Source organism: Capsella rubella, unplaced genomic scaffold (assembly GCF_000375325.1).
Source record: "Capsella rubella cultivar Monte Gargano unplaced genomic scaffold, Caprub1_0 scaffold_5, whole genome shotgun sequence".
In the NCBI taxonomy this organism is placed as follows: Eukaryota; Viridiplantae; Streptophyta; class Magnoliopsida; order Brassicales; family Brassicaceae; genus Capsella; species Capsella rubella.
Genome location: NW_006238919.1, coordinates 10972559 through 10997398, shown reverse-complemented (window position 1 = coordinate 10997398; position 24840 = coordinate 10972559). Strand labels below are relative to the sequence as shown.

General features: G+C 37.3%; 6 protein-coding genes across 7 annotated transcripts; 2 read left to right on the top strand and 4 right to left on the bottom strand.

Annotated features, from left to right (window-relative positions):
• The first annotated feature begins 645 nt into the window (after nt 1–645).
• On the top strand, nt 646–5582 carry LOC17886144 (UTP--glucose-1-phosphate uridylyltransferase 3, chloroplastic). Its single transcript, XM_006292369.2, has 17 exons — nt 646–1535; nt 1636–1813; nt 1896–2045; nt 2183–2344; nt 2452–2624; nt 2711–2777; nt 2904–3070; nt 3328–3486; nt 3752–3843; nt 3927–4021; nt 4113–4190; nt 4337–4432; nt 4520–4594; nt 4686–4777; nt 4873–5035; nt 5114–5174; nt 5268–5582. The coding sequence occupies exons 1-17, from the start codon at nt 826–828 to the stop codon at nt 5387–5389; spliced, it is 2640 nt and encodes an 879-aa protein (XP_006292431.1). The 5' UTR covers nt 646–825; the 3' UTR covers nt 5390–5582.
• A 65-nt stretch (nt 5583–5647) lies between these two features.
• On the bottom strand, nt 5648–7068 carry LOC17887251 (pentatricopeptide repeat-containing protein At3g56030, mitochondrial). The gene has a single exon (XM_006292418.2). The coding sequence runs from the start codon at nt 6813–6815 to the stop codon at nt 5805–5807; it is 1011 nt and encodes a 336-aa protein (XP_006292480.1). The 5' UTR covers nt 6816–7068; the 3' UTR covers nt 5648–5804.
• Nucleotides 7069–8437: 1369 nt separating this feature from the next.
• On the bottom strand, nt 8438–9702 carry LOC17887332. The gene is made up of 2 exons (XM_006291811.2): nt 9574–9702; nt 8438–9255 (listed from the first exon to the last, which is right to left on the bottom strand). The coding sequence occupies exons 1-2, from the start codon at nt 9607–9609 to the stop codon at nt 8689–8691; spliced, it is 603 nt and encodes a 200-aa protein (XP_006291873.1). The 5' UTR covers nt 9610–9702; the 3' UTR covers nt 8438–8688.
• Nucleotides 9703–10600: 898 nt separating this feature from the next.
• Nucleotides 10601–14345, top strand: LOC17887077 (probable mannan synthase 14). Of its 2 annotated transcripts, XM_006290357.2 has the most exons (8): nt 10601–10944; nt 11043–11141; nt 11256–11508; nt 11590–11700; nt 11786–11922; nt 12010–12123; nt 12217–12614; nt 12715–13003. In XM_006290357.2, the coding sequence occupies exons 1-8, from the start codon at nt 10627–10629 to the stop codon at nt 12896–12898; spliced, it is 1614 nt and encodes a 537-aa protein (XP_006290419.1). In that variant the 5' UTR covers nt 10601–10626; the 3' UTR covers nt 12899–13003. The 2 variants fall into 2 exon arrangements, with proteins under 2 accessions (XP_006290419.1, XP_023639018.1); XM_023783250.1 differs by lacking the exons at nt 12217–12614; nt 12715–13003 and adding an exon at nt 13928–14345.
• LOC17887433 (protein ESKIMO 1) lies at nt 13241–15969 on the bottom strand. Its single transcript, XM_006290889.2, has 5 exons — nt 15184–15969; nt 14936–15107; nt 14610–14809; nt 14352–14510; nt 13241–13798 (listed from the first exon to the last, which is right to left on the bottom strand). Exons 1-5 carry the CDS (start codon nt 15807–15809, stop codon nt 13450–13452), a joined length of 1506 nt encoding a protein of 501 aa, XP_006290951.1. The 5' UTR covers nt 15810–15969; the 3' UTR covers nt 13241–13449.
• A 2340-nt stretch (nt 15970–18309) lies between these two features.
• LOC17886741 (zinc finger CCCH domain-containing protein 47) lies at nt 18310–20755 on the bottom strand. The gene is made up of 2 exons (XM_006290732.2): nt 20614–20755; nt 18310–20291 (listed from the first exon to the last, which is right to left on the bottom strand). The coding sequence occupies exon 2, from the start codon at nt 20280–20282 to the stop codon at nt 18537–18539; it is 1746 nt and encodes a 581-aa protein (XP_006290794.2). The 5' UTR covers nt 20283–20291; nt 20614–20755; the 3' UTR covers nt 18310–18536.
• Nucleotides 20756–24840: the final 4085 nt, after the last annotated feature.

The window sequence follows — 24840 nt, the reverse complement described above, 5'->3', positions numbered from 1 at the left end:
AGTCTATTTCACAAGGTTTGCTCGATCAAATAATTTAGTTGAAGATGGTTCTCTCAATTTGATACTCCATGATTGCATTATTCAGAATCGAAATCAATGCACAATTGAATAATCGATTTATTTGCTGATTATTTGACACATATTAACACTCCATCTCCTATATACCACATGCAAAGGTATCGTAGTTAATAATACTAAACCACATGAAAGAGATATCGTAACTAATGATCAAACATAACTTCATATGCACACTTGTAAGAACATAATATTGACAAATGTGCTTTGATTTGGCAATTCTTTATGAAAATGGTAGCAATTATACTGACAAGCGATAACACACCCGAAAACGTCATAACAATACTGAATTACTGACTACTTTGAGAGTCATAAAATATGTTAAAAATGAAAGAAAAAAAAAGAACATGGATGACAAAAAAAAAAAAAAAAAAAGAACATAGATGACAAAAAAAAAAAAAAAAAGAACATGAAAAATGTTGGGAGCAGTCGACATGAACAAATGAAGATGGCCCATCGGTGTAATCCAAAACGGTGTCGTCTAAGCCGTCAGATTACAGATTACAAACACACGACAATCACACATCATCTACACAATCAAATCCTTCGAAGCTGGTTGGATTATATAATTTTTATTTTCCACAAAAAAAGAAAAGCAAACGAAGCCCAAAAAAAAATAAAAGAAGCAATCGTACAGTAAAAGAAGCAATCTGGGTATATGCTTGGAGTATATCTCCTTATCCCTCCTTGGGGTTCTCTTCAAAACCCCTCCCTTCTCCTCCTCCTCCTTCTGTAACCATCTCACCCGCCATGGCTAATCCTCAAGCTTCTCCTATTTACCAGAATCACGTCTCTCTCTTCCACTTCCGCGCTACTTCTACGTCTCCTTCTTCTTTCACCTCTCTGCATTTCAGAAAGCCTCTGCTCTTTCTCCCTTCTTCTTCATTGTTCTCGAAGTTTCCGCAGAGCGAGCAGCAATGTAATAACCACCAGGTGAGACACGTGTCCACCGTGCCTGTTGAGTATTCCACTCCGACTCCTCCCGAATCCGACGATTTCTTATCCGAAATCGATCGGCTCAAGTCTCTCCTAGCGAAACTAGACGTTTCCAAGGACTTACGGCGGAAGGACGCGGTTATCGACGCTGATTCCAGAGTTCGTCGATTCTTCAGCGAGAATCGAGGCGGTTTAGCTAAGGTTTTAGGTTCACTTGGTTTGAATTCGAAAGACATGTTTCTCGTTAAGTGTGTGATCGCGGCGGGGCAGGAACACGCGCTATGTATGAATTATGGGGAAGCATTTGAAGAAGAAGAGGAGTATACAGTGAGAAGTTCGGTGAAGAACGCACTTTACGCGTTGGTTGAGATGATTGAGCGATTTGATGTTAATAGTAGCGGCTATAAAGGTAGACGAGAGATGGGTACAGTTTTAGATGCAGAGGAGATTGCTCGCTTTAGAAAGTTCTTGAGGTTTCTGGATGAAATTGAACAGTTCTACGACTGCATTGGAGGAATTATCGGGTACCAATTCTTAACTTGGTTTAGTACAGGAATTAGATGAAATCTTACGAGGATGCCTTGGGATATATTCACTGCTGAGACATTCATGATTGTGTGTCAGATATCAGGTTATGGTTCTAGAGCTTCTTCACCAATCAACCAAGAGGCGTAATGCTAACCGGTCACATCTTGTTGAAGAATCCTTGGGTTGCCAGTACTTAGAAATGCATACTCCAAGTGTCCTTGACCTCACTCAGAGGAAGGAGTATGCCTCGCAGGCGGCTCTATGGGGAATTGAGGTTACTAATGTGTTATTGCTTTTGAACTTTTACGGAATTTGTTGTGTATGGTTTCTAGATGATAAGTTGTTGTTAATATTAGGGATTGCCAGACTTAGGTGAAATATATCCCTTAGGAGGTGCAGCAGACAGATTAGGGTTGGTTGATACAGAAACAGGAGAATGCCTTCCTGCAGCAATGCTTGCCCATTGTGGACGAACTTTGTTGGAGGGACTTATTAGAGATCTTCAGGTACATATTCACTAATTACTAGAGTGACTCTTTGTGTCTCTGTGTTTGAAAGAACGAAAGGGAAAATGTGAGGTATGAACAACTGTTTGTTGTTTTGTGCATTAGTCATGTTATGAATCTTTTTTGTTAATTGCTAGGCTAGAGAGTTCCTTTACTTCAAGCTTTATGGAAAGCAATGTGTCACACCTGTTGCCATTATGACAAGTGCTGCAAAGAACAACCATGAGCATGTAACTTCGCTTTGTAAACGGCTCAAATGGTTTGGAAGAGGTGAATCAAGTTTCCGTCTCTTTGAACAGGTATCGGAGACATACATTTTCTTCTGATTTCTTTTACCTTTTAATTTAACAACTTCATATTGAGTATTAATACTCATAATCAATGGTATGTGGTTTTTGATCTCTAGCCTCTCGTCCCAGCTGTCAGTGCTGAAGATGGTCAATGGATAGTATCAAAGCCCTTTGTGCCAGTTAGTAAACCTGGTGGTCATGGTGCAATTTGGAAATTGGCTTATGACAAAGGTGTCTTTAAATGGTTTTTTAATCATGGAAGAAAGGGAGCAACCATTCGGCAAGTTAGGTTAGTTACTTGTACCCTTTTGAAGTTGCTCATTAAAATAAACTCAGAACTATCTGGATTTAGTGTTTATAATTGTGATATTGCAGCAATGTTGTGGCTGCCACAGATGTTACCCTCTTGGCCCTTGCTGGGATTGGCTTACGGTATAATAAGGTATACTTGCATACTAGTTGAGATCATATACCATGTATTCATCTCTCTACCTCAAGAAAAAGGAACATCTTTTCTGGACTTCCAAACGATTGATTCCCACAGACCATGATTTATTTAATGTGCCAGAAACTTGGGTTTGCATCCTGTAAAAGAAATGCTGGAGCAACCGAAGGGATTAATGTATTGATGGAGAAGAAGAATTTTGATGGGAAGTGGGAATATGGTATATCGTGCATTGAGTACACCGAATTTGATAAATTTGGAGTCTCCAACAGGTCTCCTTCTTCAAATGGGTATGATATTTCTATCATTGAGTTTGTTCTTGCGTAAGGTGCATATATTCGAGAACTGACTCATAGTATCTCTATTCTAGCTGACAAATGTGTTGAATTTTTTTCTCCTCTTTTGTTATTTGTCTATAGTGTTAGTTATTCTTTTTGGTTCTCTGGTTAAAATTCTAGTGCTTTTTATCAGTGTAATTCTTCAATACTTATATAATTCTTCAGCTCAGACTGCAAGATTAAATCATTATTCTTTTTTACTTCTGAAGTTTGCAGGCGGATTTCCCTGCCAATACAAACATTCTATATGTTGACTTACATTCTGCCGAGTCAATTGGGTCGAGCCGTAATGCAAAAAGTTTGCCAAATATGGTTCTTAATACAAAGAAGCGAATTGAGTACATTGATCAGTATGGAGACTATCACAGGTTTGTATTTCCTAATATTGATCTTCTGTTCCCTTGTTATAGGTCACAATTCTTATTGTGATTCTTTGTTTCTATCTAGATGCCTCAGTCAAATCGTAACTGCTGCTTATAGCTAAAATGGAATTCATACTGATTCCTGTTTTTTTTTTTTTTCTGTATGGAATCAACAGTCACTCTCTTAGTTTGAAATGTCTACTTTAGATAAATTTTAGGAGTTTCTTCTTTAATTGTTAGCAATTTTTTTATTACTTTACTTACTGGACAGCGTTTTGGGTGGTCGACTGGAATGCACAATGCAAAACATAGCAGACAATTTCTTAAATAAGTTTCCATCTAGATGCCAGGGCAATCTAGAAGGTAAATTTATTCGATGTATCTGTCTTGCAATGTTTAATGTATCTGTCTTTAGGTATCACTAACTCTTAATTTTATCTTACTAGATAAACTGGATACGTATATTGTTTACAATGAACGAAGAAAGGTCACCTCTTCAGCTAAGAAGAAGAAACCACACGCAAGTGCTGCTTTGCACCAGGTAATATTTCTTATACCATTGCATTCTTTTGGTATCAATTGAATTATATTCAGAGTTTAACTAATTTTGAGACTGATCTCTTTCTTTACAGACTCCAGATGGTGCATTGTTGGATATACTACGCAATGCATATGAGCTCCTTACAGAATGTGATATTAAACTTCCCATGGTAAGTTCATAGATACATATATTTTATATGACTTGTTTTAATTACTACTGATATTTCAGACCCATGAAGATATGTTACATGCCAGTGTTAATCTTATCAGTAACAACTTCAAACTGAGAGTTAACTAATTCATTCTACTTCTCCAGATTCAACCTAATGATAACTATGTGGATTCCCCACCTCCGTATCTCATTCTTCTGCATCCTGCTCTCGGTCCTCTTTGGGAGGTTTCAAGACAAAAAGTAAGTCAATAGTCTGATTTTTTTTCCTGGTTGAGAAAGTCTAACAAATGGTTTATTATGATGAATCTTATCTGATCGTCGTAACAGTTCATGGGAGGGTCCATTTCCAGTTGCTCAGAAGTGCAACTCGAGATTGCAGAGTTGTCATGGAACAATGTTCAGGTTCTCAATATCTTTATTCTGCCAACAAGATTTCGCATAGCTTCCATCGCGCTGAGTTACTTAAATTCTAAGTCACCTTCTCTCCCTATAGGTTGATGGTAGCTTGATCGTCACTGCTGAAAATGCCATGGGTTCAACAACTATCAATGATCATGGTGAACAAATATTACAATACGGATTAAGGTAGAAAAGAATCATGTACTAGATTAGATTATCTCTGTGAGATACATGTCTATCTGTTTGCATTTGTGAATTCACACATAAAACTTGATTTGTAGGTGTGGCAAGTGTAAACTGCATAACGTCAAGGTAGTGAACCGAGGAATCGATTGGAACAGTAAATCAAATGTTTACTGGAGAAACGATGTGAACCGGCTTGAAACATGTAAAATCATATTGCACGGAAATGCAGAATTCGAAGCTAGCAATGTAACTGTAGAGGTAAAGTAAAGTAGCACGGAAGTTTGTCATGGATTAGAGTGTCTGCTTCAAACCAATTGATCTATATTCTTTTTGCAGGGAAACCATGTTTTTGAAGTACCGGATGGTCACATACTGAAGATTACGCAAGGAAATGCAGGTCAGTGAATCTTATAAAAAGCTAGAACAGATAAGAAACCAAACTAATTTGACACTAGTATGGATTGATTGCATTATTTGGTGTTGGATTTAGGTTTAAGCATCAACTTAGAAGCAATGAAAGAAGAGGTATTGGAAACAGGAAGCTGGTATTGGGACTATCAGCTGAATGGATCACACATTCATCTTCAACAAGTAGAGGTTGCACAAAACTAACTCATTCCCCCCCAAAAAAAGTAGAAAAAGTAAATAACCTCTCTTTGTCCTTGAAAATAAAACTAGAGACGTGTACGTTGCTGTAAATGTTGCTCCTTTGTAAATTAAACAAAACAGTTCACCATCTTATCTGATAAGTTCTCCTTCATGTAAAAAGCTTAAGAACAGTAAAATCCATAAATTCATACTTGCACAGGAACTCTTCAACTTGAAGCCACAAATACATACAGATTCATTTGTATAATCATGGACCTTTAGCTTCCGGATGAGATATTTTGCAAAAAGCTCATTTCTACACAGCTACACTTACACTCTCTTTATTACATTTACCTTCTGTAAGAAGTTCAATTTTTTTCTGTATCACTCGAGTTTTGCTCTCTGTAAAAATGGTGATCATCTTCTAATAGAATCAAAATCAGGACTTTATCACATTGGTCTCATAAAAACCACGTAAAGCATCACCCATCCTCAATCCTCTAACACTCATCTCCTTCAAAACCAACTTAGCTTCATTAAACCTCTTCCTCTTGATAAGCTTGCTAGCCAAACTCCCCAAGTTCTCTTCATCCAATCTCTTATCTTTCCCGGCGTACGCCATCACAAACTCAACGCTCAGCGTATAATAGCCACTCTCCACCATCACTCCAATAACGTGCGCATGCGTGGCGTACAGTACCGGCAACCCCTGTTCATCCATCCTCCTCAGTATCGCCATTGCCGCTTCCACCTTCCCCGATTTACACGCGCCTAACACAAGCGCGTCGTAAGTACGCGTGTCCGGTGACATAACCCTTCCCTCTTCTTCCTCCATCTTCCTCAACACCTTGCTCGCCTCCGCCACGTCGCCGTCGTAACAATGCGAAGTTAAAAAGTAATTGTATGACGTCACGTCCATCGAAAGCTCTTGAGATCTCATCAATTCCACCACGCGCCAAGCTTTCTCGATCTTGTTCTTCTTCGTGAGCGTGTTTAATATCGGATGAAATGTGGAGGTTGAGAGTTCGAATTTTCCGATCGCCATATCGTTAATCAGGATCAGAGCATCGTCGATCCGGTTCAGTTTGCAGAGGCGCGCGATGAGAGTTTCGTAAGCATGTTTACGCGTGTAGCCGGCGTCGGTCTGAGGCAAAATACGGCGGAGATCTTCTAAGGAGGGGGCGTAAGAGTCGGTGTTTGTTAGGAATTTGAATGTTGCGCTTGTGTTGAAACAAGCGTTTACGACGCGGGTGTTGAGCAGACGGCGTACCGCTTCGAAGTCGCCGGAGTTCCCGGCTTCGTAGATGAGGTTATCGAATTCGGCGGTAGTGCGACGACCAGGTGAAGCAAATGGATTGGGATTTACGGTAGAGAATGAACGTCCAGAGTTCGATTGAAGGAGGAATCTGTAATCGTTTGCCTTTTTAACGAATCGCCGGAGAAGAGACATCGTCGGGGTTTAAGCCGGAACTTTAGAAATGAAGAATGAGAGTTTACTTAAGATACGGTGGACTTGAGGTTGAGGTAACTGGGTTAAACTTATTTCGGGAGAATATAATATGGGCCTTAAAAGCCCAATAGGAAAAGCCTACTTGTATATTGGTCTCGTTTCAATGTCTAGGGTTTGTAGAATATATATCCGATCTTTCATCGTCTTTTGTCACTCTCACCAGGATTAGGGTTTTGAGCAAAAAGGAGTGATGAGAGCTAAGGTATTTTGTGATCTTCTAGTCTTCCTGTGTTCATTGTCTGATTCATCTGCCCCATTTGGAGCCAAGTTTAGTCATTTCCGTTCTAAATGAAGAATTATTAATTGTGGATCTGGTTTTATTTTTTTGTTGGTTCAGTGGAAGAAGAAGCGTATGAGGAGGTTAAAGAGGAAGAGACGAAAGATGAGACAGCGATCTAAATAGACCACTCTACTCCACAAGTCTTTCGCTCTCCCCCCTCTCCATTTGTGTTTCGTTTGCTTCAGTTTTGTTTTTCCGTAATTTGATACTACTACTTTTGTTGTATGAAGTTACAAGTTTTTGCTGCTGGATTAATGGATTTTCAATTAACGTTAAGCTTTATCTTCCTTTGTCTTTTAACTTGCGATTTAATATTTCTCTCTAGCTTATTTTGTCTCCATACTAGCTATTAGTTAATCTTAACATTTGTGAATACTGTAGAATTATTAGAATTAGTGATCCGAGAACGATCAGTTGTGAATATCATCTGGTCTGCAGTCATTTCTGATTACCAAGTTCTTGTGCTTATGTTAGAATTACAGTTTTCACATGCTCATAGTAGATCTTGTCTTGGATTAAGTTTCTGAACTGCTTTCTTTATTGATCAAACGCATCTCTTATTTTGCTGGTTGGGATGTTTCTCTTGCATCAAATCTGTGTTTATGGTAGAAGATTAAGTATTACATGTCAGCTTACTGAACCATATCATCTCATTTGTTTGATGATTGTTTTAGCTTAGAGCTTATCTAAAACTTAACATTTAGTTAGTTTTGTCCAAATACCTTAAGAGATAGTAACCTTTCTCACTCACAGTTTTAAATCAGAACATTACTACTATAGCCAAAGCCCATTGCTCGCCCTTGCTTGTGATCATCTTACAAAGTTGAAAGTGTTACTGATGAAAATGTAACCGTCAATTTCATGACATTTAGATATGTTGTGTTTTAGGATTCCTGATTAATTCGTTCAACTAGTAAAGCATGCACGATTCTTCCAGTTCTCAATATGGTTTTTTGATTTTTACTCCCTATAATCTGATATGTATTTGAGAGGGGCTCAAACATATGCCTTACATAGGTTGTTCTAGTCTATCTATGGCTGTTTTATAAGGATGAAATTACAATGTAAAGATCAAAATTGGAAACGAAGTATGAAGAAGGACAGAGTGTTAGTAGCAAAATATATGTACTACTCAAACTGGTTTTGCCAAATGATGAACATTCCCAACTCCCAAGTATCCATTTTAGCTAACCTTACCACATGTATAACCTTATACATCTTTGCAGATTTCTTTCTGGCGTTAGGTGTGCAGACAAAAGGGTTACACTGGCTGTTTTTGGTCTAGAGAATCCATTTCTGTAGCTGTTTTATAGAAAAAAAATTAGAATGTAAATATTACAAGTGCAAATCAAGCATGACGAGACTCAATAGCAAAATTATGTGTACTACACAGTATATGTATATACACTCAAGCCGGCTTTGCCAAATGATAAACATTCCCAAGTATGCATTTTCAACTAACACTCTGACAAAACCCTCTCTCTCTCGTTCTCTGCTTGATGGTTTCCAACTTCTATTAAACTTGTCAAGATCCTATTCGTTGAAGTGTATGGCACCGAGTTTCCAAACAAGAAAAGTAGTAGCAAACATCACAGTGCTTATGAAGACAAAGGAGAAAGCAATGATGAGAATATCCGAGCCTCCTGGTAAATCAAAGGTAAGGCCGCTCTTTGGCATCCCTCTCCTGCTATCATCAAGCATGTTGGTTGGTGCTTCGGGAAGACCCGGTTTCCTCTTTGTTTTCTTATCACTCTCCTTGAGCACATCAAGGAGTTGGCTTCCCATTTTGGGTTTTGAAGGTTTGGGCGTTGCTTCCGTGTATCGGCTAAGCACCCGAGCTGCTCTCAATCTCTCCCGTGCTGTCAATGGTGCTTTTTTGGCTGAGCCGTTGCCTGATTCAACGGATTCACTTGCTGGTTTACTAGAATCTGAAGAAGGAGAATCAACAGATGTTGTTGTGCTAGAATTGTCGTTTGAATCAACACAAGATAAAACCAATCTTCTTCTGCTTAAAAGTAACCTCCTTGAACCATTTAGAGAGATGATGGGAAGAAAAGGTGAAGGCTTTAACGTTATAACATGATGGGATCTGTTATGAAGCTTCAAAAGAGATAAGATTTTTGTTAATATCAGCAAAATAAGAAGCAAAGTATTGAGCTTTTTGAATCCATATGAGAGAAACCAATCTAAGGAGAAAATTTAAACTGTAGACTTGTTCCAAAATGTAAAGGCTAAAACAAATAAAACCCAGCACGAGGAATCTCCAAGGAAACGAGAAAGTTTCGAACTTTCAGAAACAAATGAACAAATTATAATCATGCGAATTCATCTCAATTGAAAGTGGTTCTAGAGCAATCAAAGGAGTAGGAGAATCTTAGATATGGCCTCATCAAAAGAAGAAGAAAGCAAAATACATACCGGAGAACTGAAGCCGGCGTTAAGAGCGACGGACATAGCGAAATCGTAAGGTTTTTAAGAGTGACGCATAAGGAGGAAGATGGATGAATGAGACGAGAAGCGAAAAGGAGAAGCTCTGTTTCTGTGTGGTAGTGAAGCTAAGCATAGAAGAAATCCCAAAGATTGGGTTCTCTCGATGATTCAAAATTCCCCCACTCGCTCTTAAAGCGCGTGAAAACCACGTTTTCTCTCTAATGAAAATTTTGGTTTCACCCTCTTTGACTAATTTTTGATACTACAAGTTACTACTACTATCGAACAATATGTTAATACGTAAAAAAAGAGTTTCCCCTGAAAAAAACAAATATAAAGAATTGGTCCACTAAAACCATAGACTTTTGTAGTTGAATGTGATTAAATCGGTCTGCATTGATGAAAGGACCCATCTAAACTGTTTCTTTGCTTTTTCTTTCGACAACCTAAACCTCTTCGTCTTTAGTAGTAACCCATTCGAACATGTTTTTTGTACCAAATATAACCAATTCCATCGTATGTAAGCAATTTAGATGGATAAGTTTCTTAATTGTATGATGATAATTGATTTTAGTGAGCATTTTAAAATACTCACAAAAAGCACCTTTCACTTAATCGGTCCAACTATGCAACGATTACTACTAGTAGTCTCGTTTGATTAGACAATTGTAAATTAAACCCAAGTCAGAGAAATGTGCCATTAGTATATGATAATTATCGAACATTAACACTAAGACATGGTGTAAATGCAATGTGGACACAACCAATTCCAGCTCAAACATAAACCATATTTTATTATTTTTTTTATGATCATGATCCACGACTACACATGTCTACTGATGTCTCGCTTAGAATATTTAAATCAAATAAACAAAAGACTTCTTTTACTAAATCAAAGACAGAGATGGTAGGAAAGACAAACGAATGTCGGATCTTCCTGAAGCTTATTTCACTAAGTCTTCTCTTGGCTTCTTCTGCTTATATACTCTCGAGCCAGATTGTCTCTTCTGTGTTTGTGTCGTGGGGTCAAAAGTATCTGTAATGGCGACATCTTCTGATGGATTATTCGACGCCTTGAGCGTGTTGGGAGTGATTGGATACGTATTAGAGCAAACCAGGTTCATCTTCCTCGTTCCCATACTGAAACGTATGGTGAATCTATGTCAGGTTATCTCTGTGTTGTTGTTCATAGATGCAGCATATATGGCTATAGTTGTAGCCATTGGCAAATTACTTAGACGAACACCAAAGAAAGTTCTCAAATGGGAAAGCTTTAAGAACGATGACGACGTTGAGCTAGCTCCTTCCAGCAATCATCCCATGGTTCTCATTCAGATCCCAATCTTCAACGAAAAAGAGGTGACTTACTTTGACACACACACACACACAAAAAAAACAGAGAGCTCTGTTTAATAAAACAGAGAGCTCTGTTTCACAAGTGACATTCTTTTTAACAGGTATGCCAACTTTCGATAGGAGCGGTTTGCAAGCTATCATGGCCATTGGATCGGATGATCGTTCAAGTTCTTGATGATTCAACCGAAAAAGAAAGTCAGGTTCTTTCCTTAAACCCTTCTTGAGCTCATTTGGATGTGCTTTTATCCTTTGTCTCAGCCTCGGTTGTTACAGTATGTATGAAGAAATGTTATTTTTCTTCTGAAATAAAATAGAAACTGGTTAGATTGGAGTGTAAGAAATGGTCGAGCGAAGGTATAGACATAAAGTTGGAGGTTAGAAGCGGTAGAGACGGGTACAAAGCAGGAGCTCTCACTGCAGGAATGAAGCATAGTTATGCGGAGGGATGCGACTTCGTTGTAATCTTTGATGCTGATTTTCAGCCTGAATCGGATTTTCTTGAACGTACTGTTCCTTTTCTTGTCCACAACCCTGAGATAGCTCTTGTACAAGCCGGCTGGAAATATGGTTAGATCTTTCTTCTTCACTTTCTAGTTAGATAAAGAACCGCAATTTGTTAAATCGATTTTGCTTGTGTGCGCGTGACAGGGAATGCGGACGAGTGTTGTATGACAAGAATACAAGAGATGTCTCTTAACTACCACTTTGCAGTGGAGCAAAAGTCTGGATCCTCCATACTTGGTTTCTTTGGATTCAACGGTGGAGCATCCATTTAGATGCTCTTGTGTATTTTGTATTATATGATCTTAGTTTGAGTGAATAAAGGAACAGCCGTTGACTTCAGGTACTGCTGGTGTGTGGAGAATTAAAGCTCTTAATGAGGCCGAAGGATGGAAGGAACGCACCATCGTAGAGGACATGGATTTAGCAGTTAGAGCTTATTTACGCGGCTCAAAGTTTGTGTATCTCGACGATGTTAAGGTTTGTAATCAAGAAATTATCAAATGAAAGGCAATGACTCAACTTGTACTAATATTATCTTAAATAACCATGGGCCTTTTAATACAGGTGAAAAATGAGCTTCCAAGCTCATTTCAAGCATACCGGTATCAGCAACATCGTTGGTCTTGTGGTCCAGCAAACCTCTTCAAGAAAATGGCAATGGAGATCATAAAACACCAGGTTGATAAATTACATATACCCCAAAATATGATTACTTTGGCACAAGTATGGTTCAATGACCTTTATTGTTTTTGTGTTACATGTTTGAAACAGAATGTGTCTTTATGGAAGAAGGCGTATTTGATATACAACTTCTTCTTTTTGAGAAAGATTGTTGTGCACATCTTCACATTCGTCTTCTACTGTCTGATTTTGCCTGCAACCGTTATATTCCCGGAAATCGAAGTCCCGAAATGGACAACTATCTACATTCCAGCTACCATCACTATCCTGAACGCTATAGCAACACCGAAGTCTTTCTATCTCATACTGTATTGGATCTTATTTGAGAATGTAATGGCGATGCATAGGAGTAAAGGAACTCTCATTGGATTGCTAGAGACTAGTAGAGTCAAAGAATGGATTGTGACTCAAAAACTAGGAGAGAGTAATACTCTGACGCAAAACCTCATTACTACTACTAGTACTAGTCACTATAGCTTCCCCGAAAGGTTTGAATTGTTTTTCCCGCCTAAATTTATCGCGCAAAAAGTCTGTTATTATAATGATGTGACTGTGATATTGATATATATGTACTCTGGATTGGTGCAGACTTAGGTGGCGAGAGATAATGGTTGGGATGTATCTATTCGTATGTGGATACTATGACTTTGTGTTCGGGAAGACATACCTTTACATATATCTTTTCTTGCAGTCTGTTGCCTTCTTCGTTGTTGGAGTTGGCTACATTGGAATGTCGGTTCCTAATAACCCACAACCACAAACCACTAATTAACTTCTTTCTTCTTTCTTCTCCTACACATTTGATTCTTTGTCAAAAGGTTTTGTCAGCCTGTTGTTACAGTTTTATTGGAAGATTCCTTGTAACGATCTAACTTCTAGTTATAACACCATTCAAAACTCTTAATATAGTCCAACACATCATGAATAGCAGCAGCAATAAGCAAGAGATCGAAAACATATTGATCTTTATATTTATTTTTTCCGGTGAACAGACAGATCGACCATTTAAAGAAACAGTGCATGTGAGCAAGTTTTACTCACTTAGTTGTAGAAAATTAAAAAAAAAATAAACATTTGGCATCCTTTGTTACCCACCTCATTGAGTACAAAACACAGTTAAAATATCCCCTTCCATTGCATCCTACTAGACACTCTAATAACCATTAAAGAAAACATTTCACAATTACATGAATTCAAGAAAAATTATGAACATTATGACATCAAAATATAAAACTTCGAGGAAAAAGAAAATTAAAGTAAGAAAGATTCAAAAACATTTTCTTGGGTTTCCTTTGTTCGTTCGTTCTTCTTATTATATATAGGTCACGAACGGGAAATGATACGTGTGTAAAGGAACTCATTCCACGTGTCAGGTAAACCGGGAAGACACCAATGGATACAATCTGCGTAAGTGTTTGGATCGGCTTGTTGCTCCGGCGTCAGCATTTTGCCTTGTCGGATGGTGTGAACCGAAGTGTGAGCATCTTTCCGGTACTCGGAGAGTTTTGTAATGTTGAGAAAGTAAACAGGAACGTTAAGAGAGTGCGTGACGTTTTCCGCTACTGAAAACAGCCTGTAGTCTGTTCCTACGCTGAAGGGCATCGACATGTTTAGGATCGGCGTCGTCTCCAACGCGCACTTTATCCCATCTGGATTCTCCCAATCCAAGCTCCTATAGATATCATATATATGTAAAATTTGAATTATGTTTTAATACTTTTTTCTTAAAAGATACACAAAAATGTGGTGGTTTCACCAACTCGTTAAAGCGAAAGATTAGAGAGTTTTTATGTTTTCTTAGCTAATTTTGTATATTATGTGGGATTTTTCAATGGACAAGGACTTGTTATCTATTTTTCTGGTAGTTACTTGGTTTTCAAGTTACGTCCGCAGGTATTAAAAATATACTTTACTTGACAAATCTACCAATAACTTAAACCAGAGAAATACAAAATGTTCGTTCAAACCTTTTCGTGTTTTGAAAACCAATGATATTTGAAATTCATTTTGGAGAGGATCAAAAGTTTGAAAACACATTACTACTACTAACTCTCACATATAATATTTAGCAGGTTTGTTGAATGAAGTCAGTACGCATTAAGTTCTTAGAATCACATATATGTCACTCTAACACTCACTGGTAAAACTAAAAAATTTATGTCAACTAGGTGATCAAGCAAGAAACAAAAAGTTATTAGAAAAAAAGAAGAAGAAAGATTAATTACTTGATGTGAAGAGGAGACATGCTAGCGAAGAAAACAGTGGTACGTAGAGGATCAATATTTCGTTCGACCCAATCTCCCCAAGTCCTCATCACTCTCCTATACGCTACTGGCCGTTCGATCTCTTCATACTCAGTGTCTCCTTTATCGAACGATCCTCGTCTGCTTTCATCAATCATTCCACAATCTCAACTTAACAAACTTTGTATATAAATAGACAACACATGTACGGTGTAATAGTATTGTAGTATAGACACTTACAGGACTTTCATGGCGAATGTGTTCATCCACCAGATGTAAGTGTTGAAAACAAGAAAGTCAACTCCTTTCCAGTTGACTCCATGCTTCTCTATGGACTCAGGCATGATTATACGGTTAAGTATACTATGCATATTTGGATCATCCGAATTCGATTCCACCAAAAATGGCGCCCAATAAAACTCCACCGTCGCATTATAATCCTTTCAAAACCATACAAACAAATATTTAATTACCTAACTAGTTAACTACTCTCAAACTCAGCAACTCCACTACTCCATTATCATATTACTTAGTTAATAACAAATTAATTTAGTCAATTCAGTTACCTCAACTCGGAAGACGGATAGAGAACCGGTTTTGTTCAAGCTTTTTCGACCGGGAGGAACCACTGATTGAACCAAGCAAACCATTGATTCCCATTGGTTCCGGTTTAGTGAATCTCCAACGAACATCATTCTCTTGTTCCTTAGCTTCTCCAACAGCAACTTCGCTTTGAACCTTCACCAAATCAAACAAAAATTAGAGACTAAACCAACCCAAATTGTTAAAAAGAACAGAGCATTTTCCGGTTTACTTTGGTAGAGAACAGTCTCTTGGTTGCCATCTCCAGTTCTGATACAGAGAATCTTTTCTTCCGTTTCTCATGCAAGTCACTTGCGCCGTCAAGAACTCACACTGATCCTCTTTATACAACGGATGCGTCTCGTTATCAAAAACCCATTCTCCGGTGAACAAATCACACTCCTCCGGCGGCAACTCAACGTCTTCTTCATCCTCCGTTACAGAGAAAAGCTCAATCTTCTTCGCTTCCTCTGTTTTCGACGTCTCCTCCTGAACTGGCTCTGCTGCGTCTCTCGTTGAATCCTGATCCGGCTCTGCGTTTTTCACCGGTTCCTGAATCGGGTCTGCGTTACCAACGGAATCTTGAACTGTAGGGTCTGAGCTCTTGATCGATTCTTGAACCGGTAGTGTTGTTGTGATCTCAGTAGTGATCGGTTTCGTCTCGTCCTCGTGTACGTCGTTAGGTTTAGGGGTGGAGAAAGGGAACTCGGCGATGGATTTGACGTCTTCGTTATACATGAAGATCCCGAAGAGGAAAACAGAGAAGACGACGACGAAGATAGAGAGGTTACTGTTCTTCCTCTGTTTCATTGTTACTCCTGTTTCAAACAATGGAAATTTTCTTCTCCACGGTTGCATCTGTTTTTTTTTTTTTTTTGTATAAAATATATATATAACGAGAAGAACTGAAACTTAAAATGAAAAAAATGAAAAACAAAAACAAAAACAAAAAAAAATTCTTAGAGGCACTCTAAAATGTCAGAATGTTTGTGAGAGAGGGAGAAAGATCGAAGGAAATATAAGAGCAATGAATAAAGGTGAATAAATATTTAATTTTTTGTGAAAATTGTTATTTGGTTTGACGTTAATTAGTTTTCTGTGATTAATAAGTTTGGTGGGATGGGTTTATCTTGAACTAGTTTTCAAAGGCTTTCAGGTGAAGAAAATAAAATAAAAACTAAGTTGCTGCTCTTTTCTTTTTCCCTTAACATAACTAATCTATTTTGAAGTTGTTGTTATAGCAAAGTAGAGTTTGGAGAGAAGAGTGGATTCAAAGATTCTAAAAGCTTGTCTCAATCCTCCCACCTATTTAGAAAGGGACCATAGAAATATAACAATTGTGGGTTGCTGAATTTGCATGAATATTTTTTTGTGTCTACTACAATGTCTAGGTGGAATTTGGATCTCAAGTTTAATTTGGTCACTATTAAGAATGGGAAACTTCATTATGTGTGTGTTATATTATCTGTTACAATTAAATTACATCATCAAATTATTAGAAACTCTTAACATTTTGCAAACGGCAATATATTGTTCACAGTTCAAACTGGAACACACACACAAGATCAGGACTCAGGAGGGATGATTCATATTCGACATGTTAGAGATCAGATCATGGTGTAATGTTCCACCAAACATTCATAATAAGTTCTCGTCTTATGTAAATTCATGTTTAAGTGTTATATTTCTGCAGTGAAATAAATAACATGTTTTGCCAATAAATTATATATGAATAATCCAAGACCAATTGTTTAAAGCAATCGGTATCTTGCGTCTTAATCCAAAAATAGTGCTACCATCTGTTGTTGTCTCGAAACTTGTTGTGTGATACATTGACATATATATTATGTTGAACACAATTTTACTCTCGCTAATCACCAATCCAATACTATACTAGCACCCAAGGTTCAAAAAATCGGACTACTCGGCCGGCCAGGCGCCGAGGAAACGGATGGGAAAGGTAAGCCGCCGCGATTTTGGTCAAGGCGTTAAAGAAATCGGCCCAAATTTATTTTTACCTAAAACATCATTTTTTGGTTAAAAATTTGTATGGTAACAATAGATCTAAGGTATTTGGGCTTAGTTACATAAGAAAATGGTGGATTAAAAGTAAGAAACCTACAAAACAAAAGAAAAAGAGAAAACAAATTGTCTGCGGCCGTTAGGTTTTTGTGGTGAAGAAGAAGACTTGTGGGTAAATTACGGTTTTATCCCTGTTATTTAGTAGGAAAATTCTAAAATTGTGATTGGATACACTCGAACTCGTGTTATAAACGTCGAGTGAACCCAATATGACCACTATACCACAACAAATTTTAATGTTATCATTACATAATTATAATATATATCTTTATATTTTTTAAAATTATCAATTTCCTCCTAGTATTTTTTAACGCCTAGTCCCCGATTAAATCCCGTCTTAACCGTCTAGGTGCTAGGCTCTAGTCTACCGACTAGATAGCGCCTAACGATTTTTAAAACATTGCTAGCACCAAACTAATATTTCGTTTTCTTTTCTGTAACAATCATGTTTCCCATCTCATGTTGAGGGTGATGCATCCGTGTTCGTTAAGAGAATAAATATATATGTATATATAGTTTCCATTTGAAAAATTTAAAGGAAAACTAAAAAGACAGGTGACAAACTCACAAATAACATATGAAGCTTTCTGTTTGAGAAAAGTAAAGGCTAAGGAATCTTATAGAAACACATACATACACCAATAAATCTATAATATGTATGTATACGGCACCAACCCTTACCAATCATATATTTTACATCAACCCCTGTACAACTACATGTATGTAGATTTTGTATACTTTATTACGACTCCATTTGGCTTTAGTTGTTGTTAGTTCAATATTTGAAATCCTTTTTGCTTTGAACCAAAGCCAAAGTAACCCAACCCAAAAACCTTTGTGGATTTTGTTAGTATAGTATAAAGTGAGTCAGATACACATAGGATATCATACGTACTCCACACCTTTATTCTCTATAATAATGATTTTACTTGAACTTTACTACGTGCGTAGCGATGTGTCTGAGGCACACGTGAGTCCCATAACATCTTTGACATGTTTTTAGGCATCGGTTAGTCTGGTATAGACTATAATTGATGCAAGTAGTTTTCTTTTGTATCAAAAGTTATGAAGCTACTAGTTTTTCCAGTTATGTACCTCTCTGTTTAGTATTCTGAAGGCTGAAGCCAATCAAGAGCTTAAAGCCTGTTTTGAAGCCCATTGAGTGTAACTGAGGTGGCGTTGTGCTTGTTTGCTTTGGCTATTTGGTATCTTTGTTTTTGCCAATCCTTTATCACTCACTAATCTGAAAGTGGAGCTGTTGAAGTACTGGGAAGAAGGAAAGTAATGTACATTATTATTGCTTTACCATTTCATAGTTTGAAAATTACAAAGAGGATTTAAAAAAAAAAACAAAGAATACAGAAACTAATCCAATTCACTTCTATCTTAGTGACTACAACCCATATACTAACAGTAACAATTCAAGAAAAGTCACAAAAATTAAAGAATTAAATTTGCAGAGATGGCACAAAAGCAAGATAACAAAACCATCTTTTGGTGTGTTTACGCCACAGTCTGCTCCTTCTCTCTGTACATTTGTTCAGCCCACGACATAATCCGAACCCTCTCGTTCATCCCAAAGCTTCTCTCTGGCACCACACTGTCTTTAACCAAAGAGTTAACCCACGACACATCTGGCTCGTCCCTGTAATCTCTTGTTACGTTATTGTTATTGTTGTTGTTCCCATGGATTCCAAAGGAAACGCTTCTTCTCATCTTATTCAGCTCCTCTCCTTTCACTCCCCATTCGAGCTTCCCGTTTGGAGATCCCCAGTCCGAGAAATTAGACTGTTGTGATACTTGAGTAGCCGGTTTGAAACTCAAGCTGCGTTTCGCAAAGGCAGATGATCTCGCTTTCATCACTGCAACCGCTGCAGCTGCTGAAGAGTCAAACCCGTGGTGAGGAGGCGGTTGCCTTACCGGGGAAGAGGGATAATGTTGGTTCATGTTTTGGCCCATCTGAGAATTCCTGCTTGGCGAGGAAACATAAGACCCGAAAGTCTCTTCGACATTGTTGCCAAAACCGCGGAGTCTCAGTTCCATCTCCATCTCCATATCGATATCTCTAGCACTCAATGTGGATTTCAATCTGCTTCCGCCATTGAGCTGCAAAGCCGGTGGAGTAAGAGTATTGACTCTGTTCTGCCATGACCCTCCATTTCTTGGAGAGGAAGGACCACCATTAGCCATTGGAGACACTGGAGGAGTCGAAATCCCTGACGAATATGCAAGAGGAGACAGACCCGGCATCATCTCCACGCTGCTAAACGGAGACTGAGCTACAGCAGAGCCAGTTGAGGCATTAACGGGTCTCATCTCTTCGCGTTTATGCGCAAAGAAACAAACTTTCCTTGCACAACCCGTCTCATCTTTACAAAGCCGGGTTTTATACTGAGCAGGGTGAAGCCACGACTCGAAAACACCGTGAGCATACTCGCAAGAATCTCCTTTTGGGCATGACCCTTTACGGAACTCGGGACAGGGGACACATGTGTAAGGATACTTCCTCGGATCTCTTCTCCTCGCGTTCTCTCCCGGATGAACAAAAGCACACTCGGTCCAGTCGTGCGAATAAGCCCTGGAACAAGGTTTAACCTTAAAGCTATACATCCTAAACTCATCACTTCCATAAACCCCTTCATTGATATCAGGTAAAGACGCATCAGCTGGATACTTAGACACGATCTTGATCTCTTCTTCAACCGCCTCATCAATCAATCCGCCAAGGGCACCTCCTCTCAGCAACATCTCTACCGCCTTTCTCCTTGGACTAGCCACGAACCTCGAAACCCGAACAAACACATCCAAAGGTTGATTCCCATTAGCATCAACAGAGCTAACCAAAGCAGAAGCATCAGCCAAGACGTTGATGACTTCAATCAAATTCACAGAACAGCCAGCAACAGCACAATGAAGGGCAGTGACTCTCTCTTGACCACAAGCTCTGTTCACATCTGATCTACCAGTGGAAACAATAAAAGTCAAAACCTTTAAGCTTCCATACATAGCTGCAACCATCAAAGGCGTTCTCTCTTCAAGACCCATCTTCCTAGACCCGACCCGACTGCAATACCATAACCCTGGCTCATCCAAATCAAGCCCTTTCTCTTCAACATCTCTCTTGAACGAGTCAAGGTCATCACAAGCGGCGAATTCGAGAAGAACCATTGTATCTTCTTCCTTTTGCCTTGATTCGATTTCAGTTAAAATTCTCGAAGAGCAGAGATTGCTCTTTGGTCCACTGCACATAATAGTATCCTGAAAATTTAAGAAAAGTAACTGATGATGAGAAACTGATACAGAGAATAAATCATAAGATTCTCTCTTCTTATGCAGAATTAGATACCGCAATTATAGCCGATATATATTTTAAAAAAAAGGAAACTACTTTTCTACTAAGACAAGCCAACGACTGTTTCTACTCTTCTCCGTTGAAAATTTCAATACAAGAAACTAGCTAGAGACCAGACCGAGTATTGAACTTTCCTAAGAAATAGCAAGACTTGGTAACAGAATAAGACACATAAACAAAAACAAAAACAAAAACTGGAGATTCCACAGAAGAGGTAAAGACACAAACCTGGAATGAAATTGAGAAGAAAGCTGGAAGCTTTTTTGTTTGTTAATGGAGAAACAAGTGGGGGAAATGGGTTTAAGAAAGAATGGAGTGTGAGGAGGATTCTTTTAAAAGGTGCGATGAAGAGAGTGAAGGAAGGAAGGTGCGCTCTTTCTTCCTCTTTCTCTTTCTCTTTCTCTCTTTATATTTTAGTCCTTCTTCTTCTTTACTTTAATTTTTTATATACTTTTCTTTGTGTTTTTCTACATAAACATAGATAGGTCAAAAGTTGAAAAAGTTGAAACCAAAACATTCAACGGTGAGCCTTGTCGCTCTTCTGCTGACTATTCTACTACTACTAGTTATACTCTAGTCTTCGTTTTTCTTTTTTCGTAGTGACACATGGAGGAAATCAGTTAAAAAAAAGGATTTGTATATTAGCTACTCGTTTTGAAAATGTATTGGTGTGATTAAGGGAGCATATGTTCTTATTTGTAGTGGTGAATTGTGAAATGGTAAATTTGGGTGGAGATTATTGATAGCCACAACTACTACTTACTTATTCTAGACAAATTTAACTCAGAATCTGACTGGTCACAGCGGTAACCCATAAACACGCGTGTGTATGATCCACCACACCATACACACACGACACAACTAGCACGCGCTTTTCAAGAGCACGTGAAAGAGACTTTTACCAGTCAACTCCACCACTTGCTTGCTTCATCTCTTCTTCTTTTTTTTTTTTCTTCTTGACTATGCTTTTAATTAATCTGTCTATTTCCATCAATATCCGAAGCCAAACCTTAATACGACTTCAAATAAAAAAGAATAGAGAGATATGATGGAATGAGAGTGAAGGACGCGTTCTCTAATAATAAGTTTGGTTCCCTTTGGGTGGGCGAGCTCTCCAATAATGTATTTCACTCTTTGGCTGCCCCTCTCTCTATTCCATTTGCCCTTTACTTTTATTTGGCATTCATGATCTAAACTAGCATCTTTCTTCTATCTCTAGTTTCTTTATAAAAAAAATAATTGCATCACACTAAACATGATTGTTATTTGATTATTAGTGTATTCTCTTACTATTTGTTTATGCGATCATGACTGTGGGGAATCTACGGATTTTCAGCAACTTGGACTTTTGGGGTCTATATTGCACATTCTGTCATATCTCATAATGTATATGTTTGTATAATAATAAGTTGGTTGAAGAGTTGAAACTTAGACCAAGAGATTGACTGCCTTTTTGGAGGGTCAAACTCACTATTACTAATTCAAATCTTCCAATTATTGGTGCTGTTTTTTCTTCCTCTATCTGGTTTTCCACTTTTTTTTTTAGCTAAGTCAAAACTTGGACTACCAAAAGAAAACATACTAATGGAGATGTCCTTAAAACAAAAAGAATCGAGATGCCATATTTTCCATTATAATCTTGTATTGTTATCTAGAAAAGCCACACGAATTATATGTATTTTTGTGAATAGTGGACTGTGTGAACTAATAAGGATGTTTAAAGAATACCTAATACGTTAGGATTAGGAAATATAATTTATATGATCACTAAGAACAGTATATTATTTTATTTTGGCACAAAATTTGGTGTATTAAGTATTAACCCTCACTCATGCACTAATCTAATTTCCTTTTATAGGTTATTTCAAATCACTAGTTTACTACTACTTGGCTTATCACAAAGGATTAAACGGCTAAAGTACATCGTCAATATAATATGCACAATAATGACTAATATACCAATTGAGTTATCAATAATTGGATCTTTCTTTCTTTTCTTTTTTTTTGTTTCCTTCCGTAATTCGTAACGAACCCTAGTTTTATAGTAACGATTCTTTTATAGGAGTCGAAATAAAATTTCGCAACAAAATTTCTCAACTTTAAAAATCGTATATAAGGTTGTCGGGACATTTTGAGAAACCTGAAATTTTTTGTTGAGCAGGTTTCTAATTTAGGCCTTTAATTTTTAGAAGGAAACAAGTTTCTTGATGTAACTAATTCGGCCCAGTGGTACGCAAAGACAAATACTACTTCATAGGCCATTAATTAATGACCCAATATTGGCCGGCCATCTTAAAGAAAAAAAACTTATATTAAAAGGAAAAATTATAAACGTGTCAAAACAACTTTTTGATTTATTTATTAGTAAAGAGTTGAAGCCTTTATACTTTTTATGGTGTACTAGTGATTGAAGCTTCGTTAAGCCTCACCAAGTACTTGCTGACAGAATTATAACCCTATATATATATATTTGGACTGATCTTACGGTTAATATGCTAAGCTCTGATCGCTCATTGGTGTTGGGTTGATACTATAAATTATTCTAACGAATCTCTCAGGTCGTAAGAGTATGTGTCACAAAAAAATATATGGTTACAAGAAACATGATTACATTATGTTTATGTAACCAAACAAAATCTATAAAAATTGATTGGTACAACTGGTACGTATCAAGCAGATAGGTGTAATCATATATAGTTGTTTATGAAGTGTTCACTAAATGATACAAGGCGGTACCGTAAACATATATAATTGGTAACTTGGTATAACATATTTCTCAAAGATAAGTAAATAATGGTTTTGGCTAACCCGATGTGTATTATAGTTTACTATTGATATCGAGGAATATTTGGATCGTTAAACCGGCTCGATTTATAAAACGTTAATGATTATGATTATGATTATATATATGTAATATGGTTTTGGTCTAGTCAGGCTACAAACTTTTAGTTTTTGTCATCGATCGGTTTTACGATTTTGCATATTTTGATATGTATGTATTACAAATCGGCTCCAATTTTTATAACGTTTTAGGATTATATATACATACATCTTTATAGTATTAGTTAGCTACTGAATTATATATGTGAGCTTAATTTTGCCAACATATAGAGAAATAGGTTCTCAAGGAAGAATAGAAGAGGAAAATGAAAAAAAAAACAATAAATCAGAGTTGGCCGAGATTACGCAATGACTTAGGAAAGTAGAACCAAACTGTTTTATATTATATAGTTTGGTTATTGAATCTTGACCTAGCTACAGAAAATGACTCAGAAACCACTAATTTATGAACTACCAAAAACGACGTCCACTATTTAATATATTGAGATGACGATATGCTCTCATGATCTTATTCTTTCCCCTTTCATAACCATTGAATAAAAAATATTGCTCCTCATCAGAAATTACGTACGGCACGTGCCAAATTAGTTCCCCAATAGCTTCACTTCATGTCTTGAAGAGTTCTTCTTTGTTCGTGATAAAGAATTGTGTTGAAGTTGCGTATACAACTGGTGCATGCGATTCTAAAGCTGTATCTTTCTCTATCTCACTTTTGATCAGCTTCGTCAAACATTATATATCAAAATATGATTTTATCCACAAAGAAAAAATATTAGACATGTGCGGTAATCTATTTCGGATTACATATAATAATATACACTCTAGAAGAACTTTTTCGTACGGCAATTAAACTAATACTGATCTAAAGCAGGTCAAGTCTCTCGAGTTGGTAATGAAAATTAATGCAAACAAGTAGAAATCTAGTTACCAATACTACTGTTGAAGCTGAAGATGGACGACCTCGTCAACATCTTATGATAAATGAAAATTAAATATATATTTCTCAAGATAATAAACTAAGCTCTCTCTTATACTGAGAAATTACCTGATATTTGGATATGAACACTGTAGTATAGTCTATCTATTCCTAACCAATAACAAAAAAACAAACCTGTGTATTCTTGAATATATATATTAGGTTAACCTTTTATCTCACATTATCTTTTAACATTTTTTAAAGCTCTATCTTTGTGGTACAATAATGCGTTTGAAGTAATGTGATATATATCGACTTGTATCACCAGTGGCCAATCAAAACACAACTTCTACGCAGTTAGTGTGACGTGACTTGTTTCTATTGGAAGGAGATGCGTGCTACTCTATCTTCTTTGTCTTTTTTGGTGTTTCCATTTGTTTTGCTGTCTGTCATCGACTTTCCCGACATGATCCACTGTAAGTTAAGTTTTTAGGTTTCATCTACGGGAATTTGATAAATAGATCAAAGGTCTTCCTGTTTTGTTTTCTTTCAGTCTCAAGTTTATCCAACACAAAACAAGTTACAAGACCATCCATTGAGTTTTCCTAACAAAAAACACCAATCCCCACATTTTGGTAATACGATCAGTATTACAAGTTAGAATTTGAGATCAAGAGTAATATACTCGAAAATTTGAA